The 16718-nt window shown below is 44.2% G+C and overlaps 1 protein-coding gene across 2 annotated transcripts in view; it reads left to right on the top strand.

Moving 5' to 3' along the window:
• The first annotated feature begins 1805 nt into the window (after positions 1-1805).
• Positions 1806-16718, top strand: part of PDE6C (phosphodiesterase 6C) — a 294405-nt gene continuing 279492 nt past the window's right edge. Inside the window, exon 1 of one of the 2 annotated variants that reach the window (XM_085614976.1) lies at positions 1806-2754. In XM_085614976.1, the coding sequence (XP_085471102.1) occupies positions 2263-2754 (492 nt within the window). In that variant the 5' untranslated portion in view covers positions 1806-2262. The remainder of the gene's footprint in view (positions 2755-16718) is intronic. The other variant, XM_085614975.1, reaches the window with a different exon arrangement.

The following is a 16718-nucleotide window of genomic DNA, read 5'->3' as shown; positions in this document are numbered from 1 at the left end:
TTTCCGCGAGCGGAATGGAATTTCAGCCCAGGCCTAAAGGAAATCTTTTTCCATCGAAGTTAGACCTACAAAATTACCCGTCATACAGCATGCGGACGATTTGGTAATACTGGACCATATACGCATTGGCAGGAAGAGGGCACTGGGCATACTACATACTTATAATGCTACCAGCTCCCTGCTGCCAAATGCTACAAAAAGCTAAAGTCTTGATTTTTGGACAAAGGGCCAAAAAACTCCAGGTGACATGGAGCCTGGGTCCTTTAACCATGACCTCAACTAGTAAATATAACTATCTTGGCGTGTGGCTGTCGAATACACAGGCAAAGGCCCTAGAGGAACACAACATCGTTTGCATTAACCAAACTTTACTATAAATTACAAAGCCCAACAGCTGACGGGATTCGAATAGTGACACGTGCCAAACTGTTACCTGCCATAAGCTATGGACGCCTCGCATTCCCTGGAATGAGATCACACGTTCTCTAGAGCATTGTCATGGAGCTGCATGTAGGAAAATATGTGGGTTCCCTAAAACAACCAGACGTACATTGATACGATTGGAGTTTGGGCTGGTGAACATGGACATTGAATGCAGAAAGGATTCCATTAAATATTACCATCAAGTGCAGACTCCAAGAAAGGGGCCGCACGTGTGATCTTAAGGACACTAAGAACGAATGGGCAAGGTACTTCAATCTGTTCTCGTGTTGCATCCTCGAGCGCTCTTGCTCATATCAAAAATGCCACGCGGCACTATAATCTTGGCACGCTAGTAATGAGACAAATGACTCACACTGCTTAATCTGACAACAACGGCCGGGGGTTAGCACTATAACCGCGCATCGCACCCTCTTGCGGAATGCACCTTCACTAGCCTAATGTATTTGTCATTTTTACGATAAGGAAATGAGATACTGTATTATTAGCGGTGAACGCCATATTGCACGCACTATGTTTTACTATAATGTCAGTTATTTTACTGTAATTACTTCACCAGGTGACTTTAACTTGTTCCTTTTAAAAGATTTTTCATTGTTTGCTTTCCACCTGCAACAGGACAGTATTACTAAGATTTAATTAATATACAATGAATTTACTTTCTTAAAATCTACTAATTACAGGCTCTCTTGAGGGGAATGAGTGACATAAGTGACAGGTGCTGAGGGTCATGAAACTCAAGGTATGACTACTTCCTAGCAATTTCAAATGAACAAATAAAAAAGGGGAGAACGCCACGGAAATCAAGCTTATGTTAATTTTCCCAGGGTGGATGTGAAGCTGGTTCTAGTTTCCCATTATTTTATTGTCAATTTCCTTCCTCCTGTTGTGCTCAGAAATCGTCTGATCTAAGAGGTCTCTGGTCACATACAGGCACAAAATGGCAGATGTAACCTTGGTTACTCACCTGAAACTACAGAAATGGGTTGCACAGTGGCACAGCAGGACGTCTGCCGAGGGCACATGTGGAAAGGCTTTGCCATGCTGTGAATGTAGGTGTGTGTGGGGCATACTTCAATTAAATTATGGAAACCTAAAAAAGAGGGTTATTAGGGAAAACTGCGTCTGTCCTTTCTGCGTGCCTCACCTTTGCCTCTTGAATACGCACTGTATGTCGCATTAAGCACAACATGTGACCACAGTGGTCTTCGCCTTCACGCAAGAACGTCACGAGATTAAGCGTAATCACACGAACCACCTACCAATCAGCAAGGCACCTCCACACCCAGAGAGCATTAGAACCTGGCTGCCAGCTGGCATGACTGGCCAACGTCGAAGGAACCCCTGCAGTGCTCCAAGCAGTGCTACACTCCACTCGGAGGAGTGGCGTATCATGGACGGCAGACGCAAGGGAAATGACCACCAATATTTTGGGTAAGTAGAGAGTACGACAGACAAACTCTCTCCTCGCTGTGTTCAGTTCATCCAGCCAGGGTCTCAAAATAGAAGCGTTAGGCTAAAACTTGTGTGGGATTTGTGAGCTAAGAACGCTCAGGAGGTTTAATGTCTTGACATCTCCCTAATTGGCAGCCTCCAGGATCCCGCACTAAGAAGACGCTAATCCAGTCCTGCGCCTTCTGTCGGAGTTGGGAGCTTGGAGAGGGCTGGAGAGCGGATGAGCAAGGCTACATGGAGCACATATGGGGAAGACACAGCTCACCATGTACAACTTAAGGATTCCTTTTTAGAACCTAGGTGGAACCCCCTGATTCCTCTTTAACTTCTTCCAGGGTCATGCAGTTCTAGGCCATAAACTACAAGATGGGGGAGATTAAAAAAGACGATGTCGAGAAATACCTGGAAAGCAACCCACAATTTTCCAAGGAGTACTTTGACAGAAAATTACGCATCGAAACCATTGGGGCGATCTTTAAAGACAACCAGGTGAAGCTGAAAGAGGGACATTCCCTGCAAGAGCTGTCCCGGCTGGAGGAAGCAGAGCTGATGTTTGAGCTGGTGCGGAGCATGTATGACGCTGGCGGTGGAGAGGAGCTGGAGGTGGTGAAGGCCATCCACCGGGTCCTTCAGCGGCTCACCCAGCTGCTGCAGGCCGACCGCTGCAGCATGTTCATTGTAAGGTCCCGCAACGGCATACCTGAGGTGGCCACCAGGCTCTTCAATATCACCCACAACTCCAAGCTCGAGGACAACTTGGTGGCCCCCGATGGTGAGATCGTCTTCCCTCTAGACATTGGAATAGCGGGATGGACGGCTCACACCAAGAAGACCTATAATGTCCCTGATGTGAGACAGGTAGGTTCTCAGGGTCAACGCAGCACCATCAGAACACACTTGTCTGAGATTGATACGCACACAACACGCAGCGCTTTGTTCTTCATGGCACACTGGTATTGGGCTTTTGTGGAGAAAATTTCCTTTTTCATTGATAGTTGAGCTATGCTCATACCAATGCCACACACAGGCGCTCAGCCGCAGTCGTGCTGTGGTAAGCAAGGTATTTATGCATTATGTGTGGATAGTAGCAGCCACGTAAACAGATTCACTTGACTTAGTCTTCCATCTTTCCAAGGGTGGTAAATAGAATACCGATAAATTGGATAAAAGTAACAAATGTTTTTAAGCACATAGAATCAGCCAAACATTTGCGTGAAGCACTTTTGAAAAATAAGTCTCATTCCTTGTCTCTTAAATCCTAAAATAATCAGTTTACATTTCTAATTCTATTACATGTCCAAGTGTCAAACGTTTCTTTGTTTAGTATAGCAAAACATTTGTAAATCTTTTATACTGCTTCCAAAAGACGTTTTTGGTGTGTTTTGTATGACCACCCAATAGACTTTATCATTGAAACGACTGATGTCACGCAAAACGGTGTTTCTAAAAGCAGGATGCATAAAGCATTTCAAATATACACAAAAATGCTGCAATGTTGAATTGTTTCAAAGCGCTGTAAACTCTCCTGTATGTTAGATAGAAATCAGCTCTGAGAGCACATCTCGGGAACTGAAATAATGTATTTGATACAGTATTTAAAATCCCAGAAGGGCCCAGCTTCCTTCCTAGATATCTTCACCTTTCCAGCCAAGCGCCAAGAGACAATCATCCATCACGTGTAAATAAATGTAGACAATACATGTAGGTGTATTGAGCGAACAGGGTCATTGAAATGATGGTAGAGCAGTTAGAGCAGAGGATGTGGCCTAACGGCTAGAGCGGTCGACCTCGAAGCTCGGGAAACCGGGTTCGAGACTCGGCAGGGACGCTCAACACCCTGTGATCCTGGTCAAACCACTTAATTTCCACCTGCCTAATACAATGAATGTGTCCTTCTGTAAAACGCACAGATGCCTTTGGGTCGAGTTCGCCCTATAAAAGATTTAAAAAAACACTAGGTGCTCCGGGATTGTTGATGTCCGTCTGCAGTTCAGCTGCTCTCTCTGCGACAGCGCGTGTCTGGTTTACCTTCTCTCGCCTCCCACAGCAGAGCCCGGGATAATCCTCTAAATTCATAAGGCTGATTACAAGAGAAAAGCTTAGGAGGATGAAGGGAGATGCGACTGGGCCGTTCATCCGCCTTTCCATGCTCTGGTGTGCCCTGCTGCGCCAGCCGGCTGGCTGCGGCCCTCGCAGGGACACGCTGCGTCTCTCATAAATCCAGTGGCAGAACCGAAAGTAATCTCATTATTTTCTTTGCAGATGTCTGGGAGGGTCGGCCCAGGGTCTCTTACCATAGCGGTGGCATTATCTTAAAAGGTGGACCTTGGCGGTTAACAGGCTCAGTCCAATTGCTGTGAATTTACTGTGATTTTGCCTCAGAAAGTTAGCATCCCTCACGGTAAAAGTTCAAATATCGGGTAATCAAAAGCGAAGAATCCTGGTGGGTTAAATAGCTGTGGAACCAATATGCTACTGGTCTGATGTCTAAAGGCTTATTTTTTTTGCGTTTCTTTTTTTTTTTGTTGCGATTCTTAAAGAAAGTCGCATGCTTTGTGATGGGAAAAAGCTATGTCGCAATGTACTGAGCAACTTTTGCTTCTGTGTCCCAAAGGGCAGCAGGAATGGAAGGGCTTGAGAGCTTGCATGGACTATTTCTGTGATTAGGAACCCTGCAACGGTCCACTATTGTCATTCGACTTGGGGCGTTAACGGATTCAATGTAGGGGGGAACTGTCCCTATCAGACAGCTTCACCTCTGGAAACTGTGGTGGGCATCCTTGGGGAGCATGCAGTGGTCCACGGGATCAATGCTTGCACCCCCAATACCTTTCCTAGAAATGAGATTTTTTTTTCTTTAGTACAAAGAGGCAGGATGTTTTGCAACATCATACAAATACACATTTTGGTATGTGGCGTGATCTGTCTCATCACAAAATTAACCATTAGGCCTTTATTATGAGTTAAAGGCTAAATGTTGATCCCTCTGCAAAGACTTTGCACAGGGACCACCAGAATTACAAGTTGTCTGATTATTATCCAATTTTTTTTTTTCTTCCAATTTCCAAGCTTTATTTCGATCATTACAGACCATAAAAGCAGAAGATAAAAAAAAGCATATAATACATTAAAAAAATGTTAAGCGTCACAGGATATAACCGATAACAATTCATTATACAACCTTAATGACAAGTTAAAAAGTTATTAAAATTTAAAAACGATTTAAAACAATGAGTTCATATTTAATAAGTTCAAAGCTATGGAAGACGGAAAAGGTACGTTTAGTCTGCACTGGTGGAATTTAAGAACTTGCGACGCCTAAGCCACATGGAATTAAGGAAGCGGGACACTGCAAAAACAATCGGGGGGTGTGTTCCAGTTCGCAGGACTGATTATTATCACATCCTCACAGTTTTCCCCTGAAAATTACTTGGAGGTCAAATCGTTAAAAATAGTCCCAGAAAAAAGGCAAAATAGGTAAAAGTCTGTGTGCTAAAAAACAAATGTGCACGTTATGCTTCCTTTTCATGTTGAAAACTCAGAATGGGAGGTATTTAATACATGTGACAAATACCTCACCCTGGGGTAAAAGTATTTACCAAGTGTGGCAACTATCCTACCTTATTCTGACAAACTTGTAATGGAGGCCTAGGCCTAGTACTGATGAATTTAGGAGCAGAACGATTAGCCACTAGAATTCTCAATAAGCGTGTGTAAGGTTTGTTTCTTCCAAAATTGCCATCATCTCTGCAATTACTATGAATACTACTCGAAGTTCCTGAAGTTTTCTGCATATGATGTGTCGCAATTAAATCGTAACTCCCATGCCCATTTCAGTAGTTGCAAGAAAAAAAATCACCAGTGTTCATCAAGCTTCAAATTTTTAAGAAAAACACTTATTTAAAGTCCCTGCACAAAAACAGGATATCAGTTTTAAGGATCAGTTAGTTCCTGTGAGGAAATATAGCCAGTGAGTGTGGAAAACTGGCATAATGGAGAATCAACGAGAAACTCCTCAAACAATTGAAGACCCACAACCAGGATCTACGAAAGACTTCATTCACATAATAAAAACTTGGCATTCGCTCAGTTCTCAGCATGCAATCTCATCTGAGGAGATCAGAGTCAAAAAACAACATGGCATTGCTAGCAGGGGAGGGCTCACAAGAACACCCCAAACCCTTAGTGGGAAAAAAAACGATTTAAAAAACAAATGAAATATATTGTCAAACTAGTATTTTGGTCGAAAAGAACAAAGAAATGGACGTACCACTAGAAAATGTGGTAATGGGCTCACTGCCTCTTCCTTACTGAAAATCATGTGACCTGTAAGCCTTTTGAAAGCAGTTTATACACATGTGTATCTGGGGTGTGCCCAGTCCTCCCTTCCTGACAGTGAAATTGAGATTTTTTGTTAAGCTTACATTGACTCTAGCTATGTGTTTTATGCATCTAAGCTCAAATGTAATGTTGAACTACAGCGAGAAGTGCACACAAATATGTGTTTATCTGAAAAGCCCTATTATCTATTACCAGTCCTTGTCTGAGACCTATGGACCACTTAAGGAGAAGATGTGCTTTAGTGGCTAGGCTGTTGACCTTTCAACCCAGCCCAAAAAGCAGGGTTCTATGACTAGCCTTGTTTATTCACCAAACATGGATGCTTGGGCAAAATCCTTGGAGACTGTGTTCAAACATATTTAGGGGTCCCCTTACATCCCCTACAACTGAAGAAGCAGCATTAACTTACCAGTACATAAGAGAGGCTTGAGAGATTTAAAGAGCAGTTATTTTCTGGCCACGCGTTTGGATGCCAAAGGCAAGATACTAGCCAAATGCATTCTAAATCGACTCTTGGGTTCGGTGAAAGAAAATACACTGCTGCCACTGAAGCTATCAGCTCTCCAGCAGCGGAAAACATGTCCAACTTCAGGAGGCTAGCAGAGGATGTATTAAGGCAACTAAAGAATCTCTCCATTGGACAAGAAGCTGCTCTAAAGCAAACCGAGAAACCGGGGTATCCTAACCGTTCTCTTCACACTGATCAAGATGCTAGGCTCTAATACCTAGGTGCAAGTAAAAGTAGGTAGTACAGGATTCATTTGGAAACCCTATGATAGTCCAGAAGGATTATTCAAGAAAATAGACATTTAAGGGTCTATCTGAGCTCAGCCGCAGCTAGAAGGCACAGTTGTAGGAGAAACTCAGACAAGCAAGTAGCGTAATATGTGGCCTGCACCATGTGCGAGAATTGAAGGAGTTACTTTAAGTAACATGCTCCTCCTTTACTATTGTATAGAAGAGTTGTTGGACCTGGCCCTCTCTGCAGGGTCACCCCCAAACATTCTGCCTTCACCCCTCTTGCTTTCTGAACTCGTTGTAGTTGGCTTTAGGACTTTGTGCACTTTACCACAGCTTACCAGTGTTAAAGTGCTTGTGCTCTTTCCTTTAAGCATGGTAACACTGGCTTACACCCATTTGGCACATTAAATTTACTTGTACACCCCTAGTAAAGCAATACTATATGTACCCAGGTTCTGTAAATTAAATGCTACTTGTAGGCCTGCAGCCCATATTGTGCCAACCACACAAGTAGCCTTTTTAAACATGCCTTAGGCCTGCCATTGCAGCCTGTGTGTTCAGTTTTAAACTGTCATTTCGACCTGGAAAAATAAACCTTCCGCCAGGCCTAAACCATCATTTTTAATACATATAAATCACCCCTTGGGTAGGCCCGTAATAGCCCATAGAGCAGGGAGCGTTGTATTTAAAATATTGGACATGTACTTCTACGTTTTACGTGCCCTGGTAGTGAAAAACTCTCAAATTCGTTTTTCACTATTGGAAGGCCTACCTCTCCCATAGGATATAATTGGGTTACCTCATTACATTTAGTGAGTGCTATCATCTTGTTGTCAGCAGGTAGGAATATCATGTTTGGTGTATGAGGAATAAAAAAAAACACTCTTTAATTGTAAAGTCTGATTTTAAGTCACAATTCTGAAAATGACACTTTTAGAAAGTTGCAATTTTCTTGCTCTAACCATTAGGTGCCTGCAGCCTGTTCCTGGGTCACCTGACTAAGTGTAGTTGGCAGTTGGCCTTTGTGTAGTCCTCCAAGACAGCCACGCAATAGATGTTTTTTGGCATTGACAGGCTGGGCCATCCTGATTTGATGAGGGGGTGGAATGGTCACCTGTCACATTTGCCCTTCAGAGACACTCTCTCAGCTCACAGACAAAGAACTTCACACTAGTCCATTGTGCCTGCAGACAAACTGAGACCAGGACAGGAAGGTAGGAAATCTCAGACACATTTATAGGGGGAAGACTCCAGAAGTTTTTTCCACTTCAAAGTGGGAACCAGGTATAAAAAGACAATCCTCAGACCAACTCTTCAGTATACTCCTGGACCTGTGAATGCTAGAGAAGCACTGCGCTGCTGCTTGAGGCCTGCCCTGCGCTCTGTGAAGGAAGACTGGACCTGCACCCTTCATCCCAAGCTGAAGTGACTCCAAGGATCAGCTGACTGACCTCTTGTTCGGAGCTACAGGGAGACAACAAGCTCCGGAGGCCTCCCTGCAGCTGCCCAGCTGACCTGCTGGACTGGACCTGCTCGGAGCTGCAACTGGATATGCCTGAGCATTGCTAGCCTCTGCAGGAGTAAGCTTCTGATCCCCAAGAGGTGCCCCACCGGTCCTGGACCCTTGGTGTGCCATCAGTGAGGCTCTTCATTGAAGAAAAGGAGAAATCTTGAAGTTTTGGGCTCTTCACTACCATAAACGAACCCATTTGTGCAAATAGTTTGCCACCTGCGCCAACCACCAACACGTAGCTCCGGTAAACCCAACTTGCTACAGCGACCGCCAACGACGACCGGCAATGCGAGATCTGCATTTCACACTACAGCATCGATAGCCTGCAGTGACCATAAATGTGATGCTCATCAATGACAGTCTACGTCACCCAACATGATCTTCATTCTAGAACGACTGGCATCTGTGATGACTAATAAGATCTTCTTCCTACAGCGACTAAAATTCGCAATGCTCTTCCTGCTCCTCGCGGCCTCCTCCACTGTGAACGGAACTTTTTTCATACTGGATCTTAGAAGGTAACTTTTTCAGCTGGACTAAACTGGCTCCTTAATCCAGCCCATGCTCCATTGTGGTCAGCCTGAACTTTAGACTTTCACAAGGTCTCACACGACCAAATAACCACAAGTGTCGCTTTCTCTTTTTAAGCACAGTAGTTACCTTAAATCTTTGAAATTGCATATCCCCGTTTTTACTGATTGGATTTTTGTCGTTCTGGTGTCAAATAATTTATGCAAATTTACTCTATGTTTCTAAATTGGTGTGGGATTTGTCTTGTACTGTTTGTTCACTTTCATGCTGTTTGAGTACTGCATAAATACTTTACATATTGCCCCTCAGTTAAGCCTGACTGCTTTTGTGGAACGCTACCAAAGGGTTAAGCCCAGATTAATTTAGTAACTTTTTATGGTTCACCCTGAAAAGGATTGTGGTTGCTGCTTAAGAAGGGTTTTGCCCCCCTCCCCCCAACCTACAACTCGATTTCTCACAAGAGTGTTTCCAGAAATCACATTTAGGAATTTGAAAAATGTGATATCATATGGTAGAAGACATTTGTGAAGCTAGAAGAATCCTTTAATTTCACTGGAGTTAAAGTGGAACTTTAAGATTTAAAGACTATCTTCTATGCAGCATTTGTTAAGGCCTCTAATGAGAGAGTCTGCAGCATGTTGAACACTTTTCAATAGTGTAAGGTGGGATTCTGAGATGCTGGCTAGTAGGGCATTACCTTATCTACACTGGGTAAATTTAGATCCTGAAGTGCTGTGTTAAAGGCGGTGTCTGGCAGGAAAGACTTCCTCCGGTGAAGGAAGGCCAGCTCGTGCCAGGTGATCTTTTTATGTGATGTGGTGTCAATGTGGAAACCAATGGATGTTGTGCTGTCGACAAATCATTGGCCATCTTTGTGACAAGTCAACTTTGTGAGTCATTCCCTCAGTACATGCTGTTTACCATTAATTGGTGACGAGTACAAATTATGTATTGTTTGGGTTTAGCTTGAACAAGGATTTGGATATCCATGCTTGAATAGTGACTAAGCATTCCTTAAGTAGGTCGATGTTGTGGCCGAATGATTTTTTCAGGTACAGTTGCCTGCCCTCTGCATACTGGTGAATGGATTGTTCTTGTTGGCAAAAAGGATTTAAAGTGACTCCATGTACAGGTTAAAGATTACAGATAAGAGGATTGAGCCTTGTGGAACACCGCAGGTCACTGGATGATTTCAGATCTCAAGGAGCTCACATGAACCAGCTGAGTTCTATTCTTCAGGTACTATATGAATCAACGCAGGGGAATGCCATCCTAGTCCATTTGGGAAGTGAGGATATTGGGCAGAGCTTGCTGGTCAACAGTGACAAAGACCCCAGGGAGACCAAGAAGGCAAAGAAGACATGGGTCTCCATTGATACCGCTCAGAGAGCACACTCTCTATGTGAAGGGTAGCTGCGCTGTGGAGTGAGTCGTGACTGATGGCTATGCAAGACTACAATAGTTTAGATCTTCTTATAAGGAAGGCAGGCAAGCACCTCCCTTCTTAATGGTTTTCCCCAGAAAAAATAGGTGATAGTTCGAATTATACTTAACAAGGTCATCTAGCTTTGCACAGAGCTACTTGACAATCCTGTCCTATTAACTGGAATGTTGTGTCTCTGCTGCCATTCAGCTTCTAATGAACTTTCTTTGTAATGCACCCAAGTGCCTTTTTGCTAATGAAATCTGAATAGAGTGTTGATGTTTTGGCCACTTGCTAGCCAAATATACGTTTGATCGGTTAGGCCATAGAGGATTTAAAAGATGCCATCACTGTCTAGCTGTTGGCCTGTATCCGTCCGTTCACTTTTCTGAGGTAGTGACTTGCATGCTAATCCCTGGCCATGGGACGAGCACCTGTTTGAGGTAAACTATACCCAAACACTGAAAATAAATATATATTTTTTCACATAATGTTGAATTCCACAAGTCTTAAGTGATAAGGGATCTGAAATGACTCTCTCCACTTGCGTCACTTTTTCCTTACACCAGAAAAATCAGATGGACTGGGCCTCCATTTACCTCCGGGATTAATATAGAGAAATATATTGCTCAATGTGCATGATAGTTTCAAAGAGGACCTTGTCTAGAAGTTAAGACTGTCTGGTCTCCAGTACACAGGTGACACCCTAACCACCAATTACAATTTTTCACAATTCTTACTTCCAAGCCTGGCCTTTTCATCTCAGCTTTGGGTAAATGTTTGATGGGAGTCAAGTGCCCACTTAGTGGAATGTCAGAAGCTGACACCAAACTAATCTGGATGCTGAAAGTGAGCCTTAGTGGAAGATCAAACAAACCATGGTAAATATTTTGCCTATTCAAAGATCAGGCTATTGCTGATTTGCAAATCGTGGACATGCTTTGCTTCATATGAGGGTGTGACTATGTTACACTTGTAAGTGTGCTTTACTAGGGTCAGGGGTTACACCTATATTTACCCACACCAGATTCAACCTAACATTCATACCTTTATGAATGTTTGTAGTTTAAAGCAACATCTTAGGTAGGGTGACTATTGGAATAGTGCGACAAGTTATTGCTAGAGTATATTACTGTCCCAATGAACCGGGGAATGTTGTCACCACACAACATATTATTCCCTCCCACAGTCTGCATTGGCTCCTGGCAGAGTTCGTACTCCATTTCAATGGAGTTTCTTCTGGTCTACATGGTGTAGGTTGGTACAAGGAGCGTTTTAGGGGGCAGGGGGCACTTTCGCTGAATAAACGAAGGAGAGATTTAGGGGCTAAGGGGCACCTTAACTTGAGCCGGGGTGCACGGGAACGCTCACTCTAAAATGAAGGAAACAGATGTGTGAGTCATGGAAACTAAGGCAAAAGGTTTAACAGATTTATTTAGAAGGCACAACTTCAAGAGAAAGGCATTTAAAATGCAAAATGCAATCTATAGTGACCTCGCATTCACAGAGTGTCACACAAATCAGAAGGCACTTTTACATGGACGCATTGAAATTGTTTGACATAAGATGTGCAGAGTAAAAACCTAAAAGACACATTTATAATGCACTATGAAAAGCATGATTTAAACCAAGGAGAATATTCTCAGAATACAAAATACATTTGATCTACAATGTTGAGAATACTCACGTTTTACACCTAAAAGAAAACAGCCTTGCAAGTGTAATATAAGCATTACATTCTCAATAAAAAAACACCAGTTTAGAGACAAAATAGCATACGTAGCATATACAACAAATATATTGGCAATTTAAATTGTATCTTAAAAACAAAAAATAAGAGCTCTTGGGGAGCACCCACACCCGCCTGCCATCTACCAACAGACGGGTGGGGTAGTCCGACGAGAAGTCTGTGAGGTGTCCTTTTATACTCTTTAATACAGTGAGAAGTGCCTACAGCAACGTCATCTCACGCCAGTCCTACCTACGTCAATTACACCACGGTTCGCACATTTATCAGAAGTGTTGTGTCTCTCTTACTGAATGCGGAACAGAGACTAGGTGAAAGGTGATATTCTCAGGCCAAGCGCTCGTCGTAAATTGCATAGGGCAAGCAGAAAATATGTAACATAAGGAATAAAATATATAGCAATGTCTTGGTTGCCACATCCATCACCATGGTCTGACGTTCTTGTGGTGGGAACTTCTATATTCACATAGCCAGATGTACCCAGGATGTGGTGGGCTATATTCCGACAGGATAGAGAGAGACAGTGAACTTTGCGCCAGTGAACTCTGTGCACACGGGTAGGGTGGGGGCTCTATAGTTTGGAGCAGGAGGCCTCGCAGAGAGAAGCTAGCTGTGAGTTTTAGCCAGACAGGCTTAGAGCCTGCTGTTCAGAAAAATGGGTGCAGAACTCTGGTCAATTTAACAAAGGCCTACAGATTAGGCTGGCAGGGCCTATGTAGGGGTTAATACTGGGTGAGTGACAAGGATGGCCCAGGGAATTTGTTATACAGTAAAACCGGACCCTCTGCTCAATTTCACACAGCCTACAAATTAGGCTGGCAGGGCAAGGGGCAGGGCAAGGATAAGGGTCTCATACCTCAGGTGTGGGCAGAACAGGCCTGGTATACTATATGATAAAAATAGACCCTGCCTCAAGGTCTTGAATAACCGCGGAGGAGATTTTCTAAGCAAGACCCATGGCAGTGCACCACAAGATGATGAAAAGGCTCATGGGCTCGTCTCCTTTGCCCAGTACTGGGGAGTGCTGAGAATCTCATTTCATTTAATTGATTGTGTAAAACTTCTCATTTTCCCGATGCGAACCTTTGATGATATTTCTGACATATGCGAAGAGGACACAATAGCTTTGATGCATGAAAGCATCCAAGGTCCTCAGCAAGGACACTAGACACCACTTCCGGTCCCACAAACAGGCCTGGAAGTGAAGGGATAGAAACAGGCAGCCCAGAGCACAGTGTAAGAATAGCATGGCAGGAGACAGGCTTCCCCAGATGAAGAAATGTGTCAGAGGGCACTAGTATATAAAGCTAAGCCAACTACACAACCCTGCCAAGCACCATGCATCAGGGGTTTAGACTAATGCACTTTGGCGTGGTGGTCTGCATCACCGCACTAAAATGCATTAGCCACGCATTATTAGCACCTCCTGACACCAACAGTACAACCAGAGGAGCTGCATTGACACGATTTCGGATTCCTACCTTACGCTCATGCTGGCCTTTCTACCTAGACCACACCACATATTTCACAACGATTTACAACACTGGCACTTTCTACTTACAGCACCGTTCCTGCTCAATCTAAACTTCACTGTAGTCACTCGTCATCGTTCTGAGGATTAGTTACTTTTAGGTGAGTTTTTGTAGGAGATTCTTTTCTTGTTTGGCTCGGCAGCTGCACAATGCGTATGCTTGAGCGGCTTACTTTGGTCGCCCGGGAACCAGCGGGAAGGAGCGCATACAACTGGGAACGTCAATATATGATGTGGAGACCGTGCCTAGAACCTGTCCGCTATCGGCTTCTGGGGGTTGGAGCATGTGCTGGAGACAGAGAACCTCTGCACACTGGTATCAGATCAGCCATAGTATGACAGTCAATCGGAAACCTGTGTCCACATTTGTAGTGTGTGGAGGGAGCCTCTTGGACTAGAGAGTACAGAGCAGTGGCGGCTCCTCCACTAAGGCAGAGGAGCGTTGCCCCACTGTTCTTAGAGTAGTGAAAAGGGGAAAAATAAAACAATATTAACAAGGTTATTATCGATTGTTTTTTGTTGATGCGGGCTGGGTTAGTACGGGGCTGGTGGCTTCGGGTGGGAGGAGGAGTAGACTGTGCACACTAAGTGTGCATGACTGCTTGGCCGGCTGTTTCGGCTGGCCAAGCAGTCAAGCGCACTTTGCATATTCCCCGTCAGGCTGTAATTGACAGTCTGGTGGGGAATATGCACAGGCTCCCTGTCCCGATCTGAGCACTGTTGTGATTGGCTCAGGGGAGCCTGTGTGCCAGGTGCTTCCTGCAGCTTCTCCCGGACAGGAGTCAGGAAGAGCTCAGAAGCGGAGCAGAGTTGTGGCTGTCGGAAAAGGTACGTTTAAAAAAATATATATATCTTCAACTCCAACCTCCACCCCTGTTCCCTACGTGCGGCCACTAGTAGAGAGTGATGGTGGAAGGCGTAAGGTTGGTGGAATTTGAGGCTAGAGGGAGGGTACACACAGTAATAACTGATGTAAAGGTGTCAGGGAGTGTGGAGGAGTGTGGCTCAATGGTTAGAGCGGCAGACGCTGAAGCAGAGTTCTGGCCAGGGACCAGGGTTCGATTCCCGCCTCGGCGGGGCTCGGGCTCAATTTCCTCGGACCTGTCTATTCTCGCCTCGGTGCCTCTTCTAATCACGGGCCCCACGCTGCAACTCTGGGCAATAGCTTGCTTAGCCTTCACACCGGCCCCAACAGCGCTAAGGATGCCTGGCTTCACCCTGGGGGTGCCCAGGAGTGGACACTTCACAGGGAAAGCCAGGAGGGGTTCCACAGCGGTATGAGTATCAGCGCCAGGAAACCGCAAAAGGCGACACCGCAAGGTGGCCGTCTGGTGATAGTGTGCTCTATAAGTACCTTGACATTTACATTTAAAGGTGTCAGGGTCTGGGAGAGAAGCACTGAGTCAGATCTGGACCAACTGACTCCAGCACTGACCGAGCACAGCTGCCAGCAGTTTGAGTCCACACCGCAGCTCTTGCGTCAGCCCAAGGCAGGCAGCATTTCCCCAGCAGAGTTAGTAATTAGCCAGCTACAGGTGGGGCAAAGTGAGTGAGTCAGTGATGTCTCTCACGGTGATGTCTCTCACGGTGCTATTTGGAGAGGCTGACATCATACTAATGTGGTACTATATACAATGAGCAAAGGAGTTGGATTTCTAAGTTGTGATAAAAGGTGCTTACGTATCCAAGGCCTGGCAATTTTCCACTGACTGTTCAGAGACAGCAATTAATGTCATAATTATTCTGTGTTACTGCCAGCAGCTAAGCTGCAGTGTCCAAAACAGGTGTAAAATCATGTAGAATGTGAGGAGATTGGGCAAGTTAGTAGGAGCGTTTTCACTTTTGGAGAAGAGTGTTTTGAAAGTTTTACATCATGAAACCTGATTGGATAATGTAATCACTACATATGTGTCTGTAACGGAGAGAAATGGGGCTGTATCCTGGTTGGCACAAGGGGTGTTATCTGACTGGTGTATTTATAGTACTAAGAGGTCCCCGCCTGTGATTAAAATCACAGTGAATGTGAAAGTCTTTTATTTTAAAAATGCATTAAGGTATACCACAGGCTCCCACAAAATGTGCAAACAGATTTACTCTTTTATGCCAAGTAGGTTAGTGACATTGCAGTTTTGGACTTTTTCCAAAAATATCAATAGTTTTTTATAGCTTTTTATTGCTCAAAAGTGTGTAATTTCAGACTTTAATCTCTTTAAAAGGATGTCATTGCTTTGTTTTACTCACAAAAAAGCGTCATTAAAAGTGTCACACATTTGGAAGTTTGATGTCACTCATAAGTACACAGAAACCATGAAAATGTCACACATAAGCAGTCCGAAAACTTGGCAGCTATGACTACGAATACCCCGCTCTGTTTCCCTGCTGTTGAGAACACAAAATCGGCATTATCAGCTAATTGAGTTTCACCTTTTCCTGTGAGTGCAAGCCTGTAAAAGCTCCTCTAGTGGCAGAATAAACATTCAAAGGTGGTCGGGCACATTAGCTCTCTGCACTCTTCCGGCCCATTCGATCTTAACGACAGTTAAATCTAAAGCGATATGTTATCGCCATAATAACAGTCTTTTTAATTACTCATTTGGTTTTTAAACGTGACGCACTCTATATGAAAGACAAATGTGCAACAACAGAAAGTATTTAGAAAAAATGACTAACATATATTTACCAGTTTATGGAATATAAACTGGAAATTGTTTCTGGATCTCAGACTACTATGAATAAAGTGCTGGCAAAAATAGCTTCATAAATACTTCAACATTTAGCTGCACGCGATATCTAAATAAGCACTGGCAAAGTCTATATGAGGGCCTTGATTTGCAGCCTTTATGTTTTGTCAATGCAGTGACGTAGCAAGGGGAGGGCATGGGGGCGGTCCGCCCCGGCAGCACTTGTTTTGGAGGTGTCGGTTTCCCCCCGCTCTTAGCTATGGCCGTCGCAGAAAAAACCCCGCTCTTACATTCAGCTGTCTCAGGCAGCAAAC

This window comes from Triturus cristatus, chromosome 1_2 (assembly GCF_964204655.1).
Source record: "Triturus cristatus chromosome 1_2, aTriCri1.1, whole genome shotgun sequence".
NCBI classification, from domain to species: domain Eukaryota; kingdom Metazoa; phylum Chordata; class Amphibia; order Caudata; family Salamandridae; genus Triturus; species Triturus cristatus.
The sequence above is the reverse complement of the archived record's forward strand: the minus strand, read 5'-3'. Positions and strand labels throughout refer to the sequence as shown.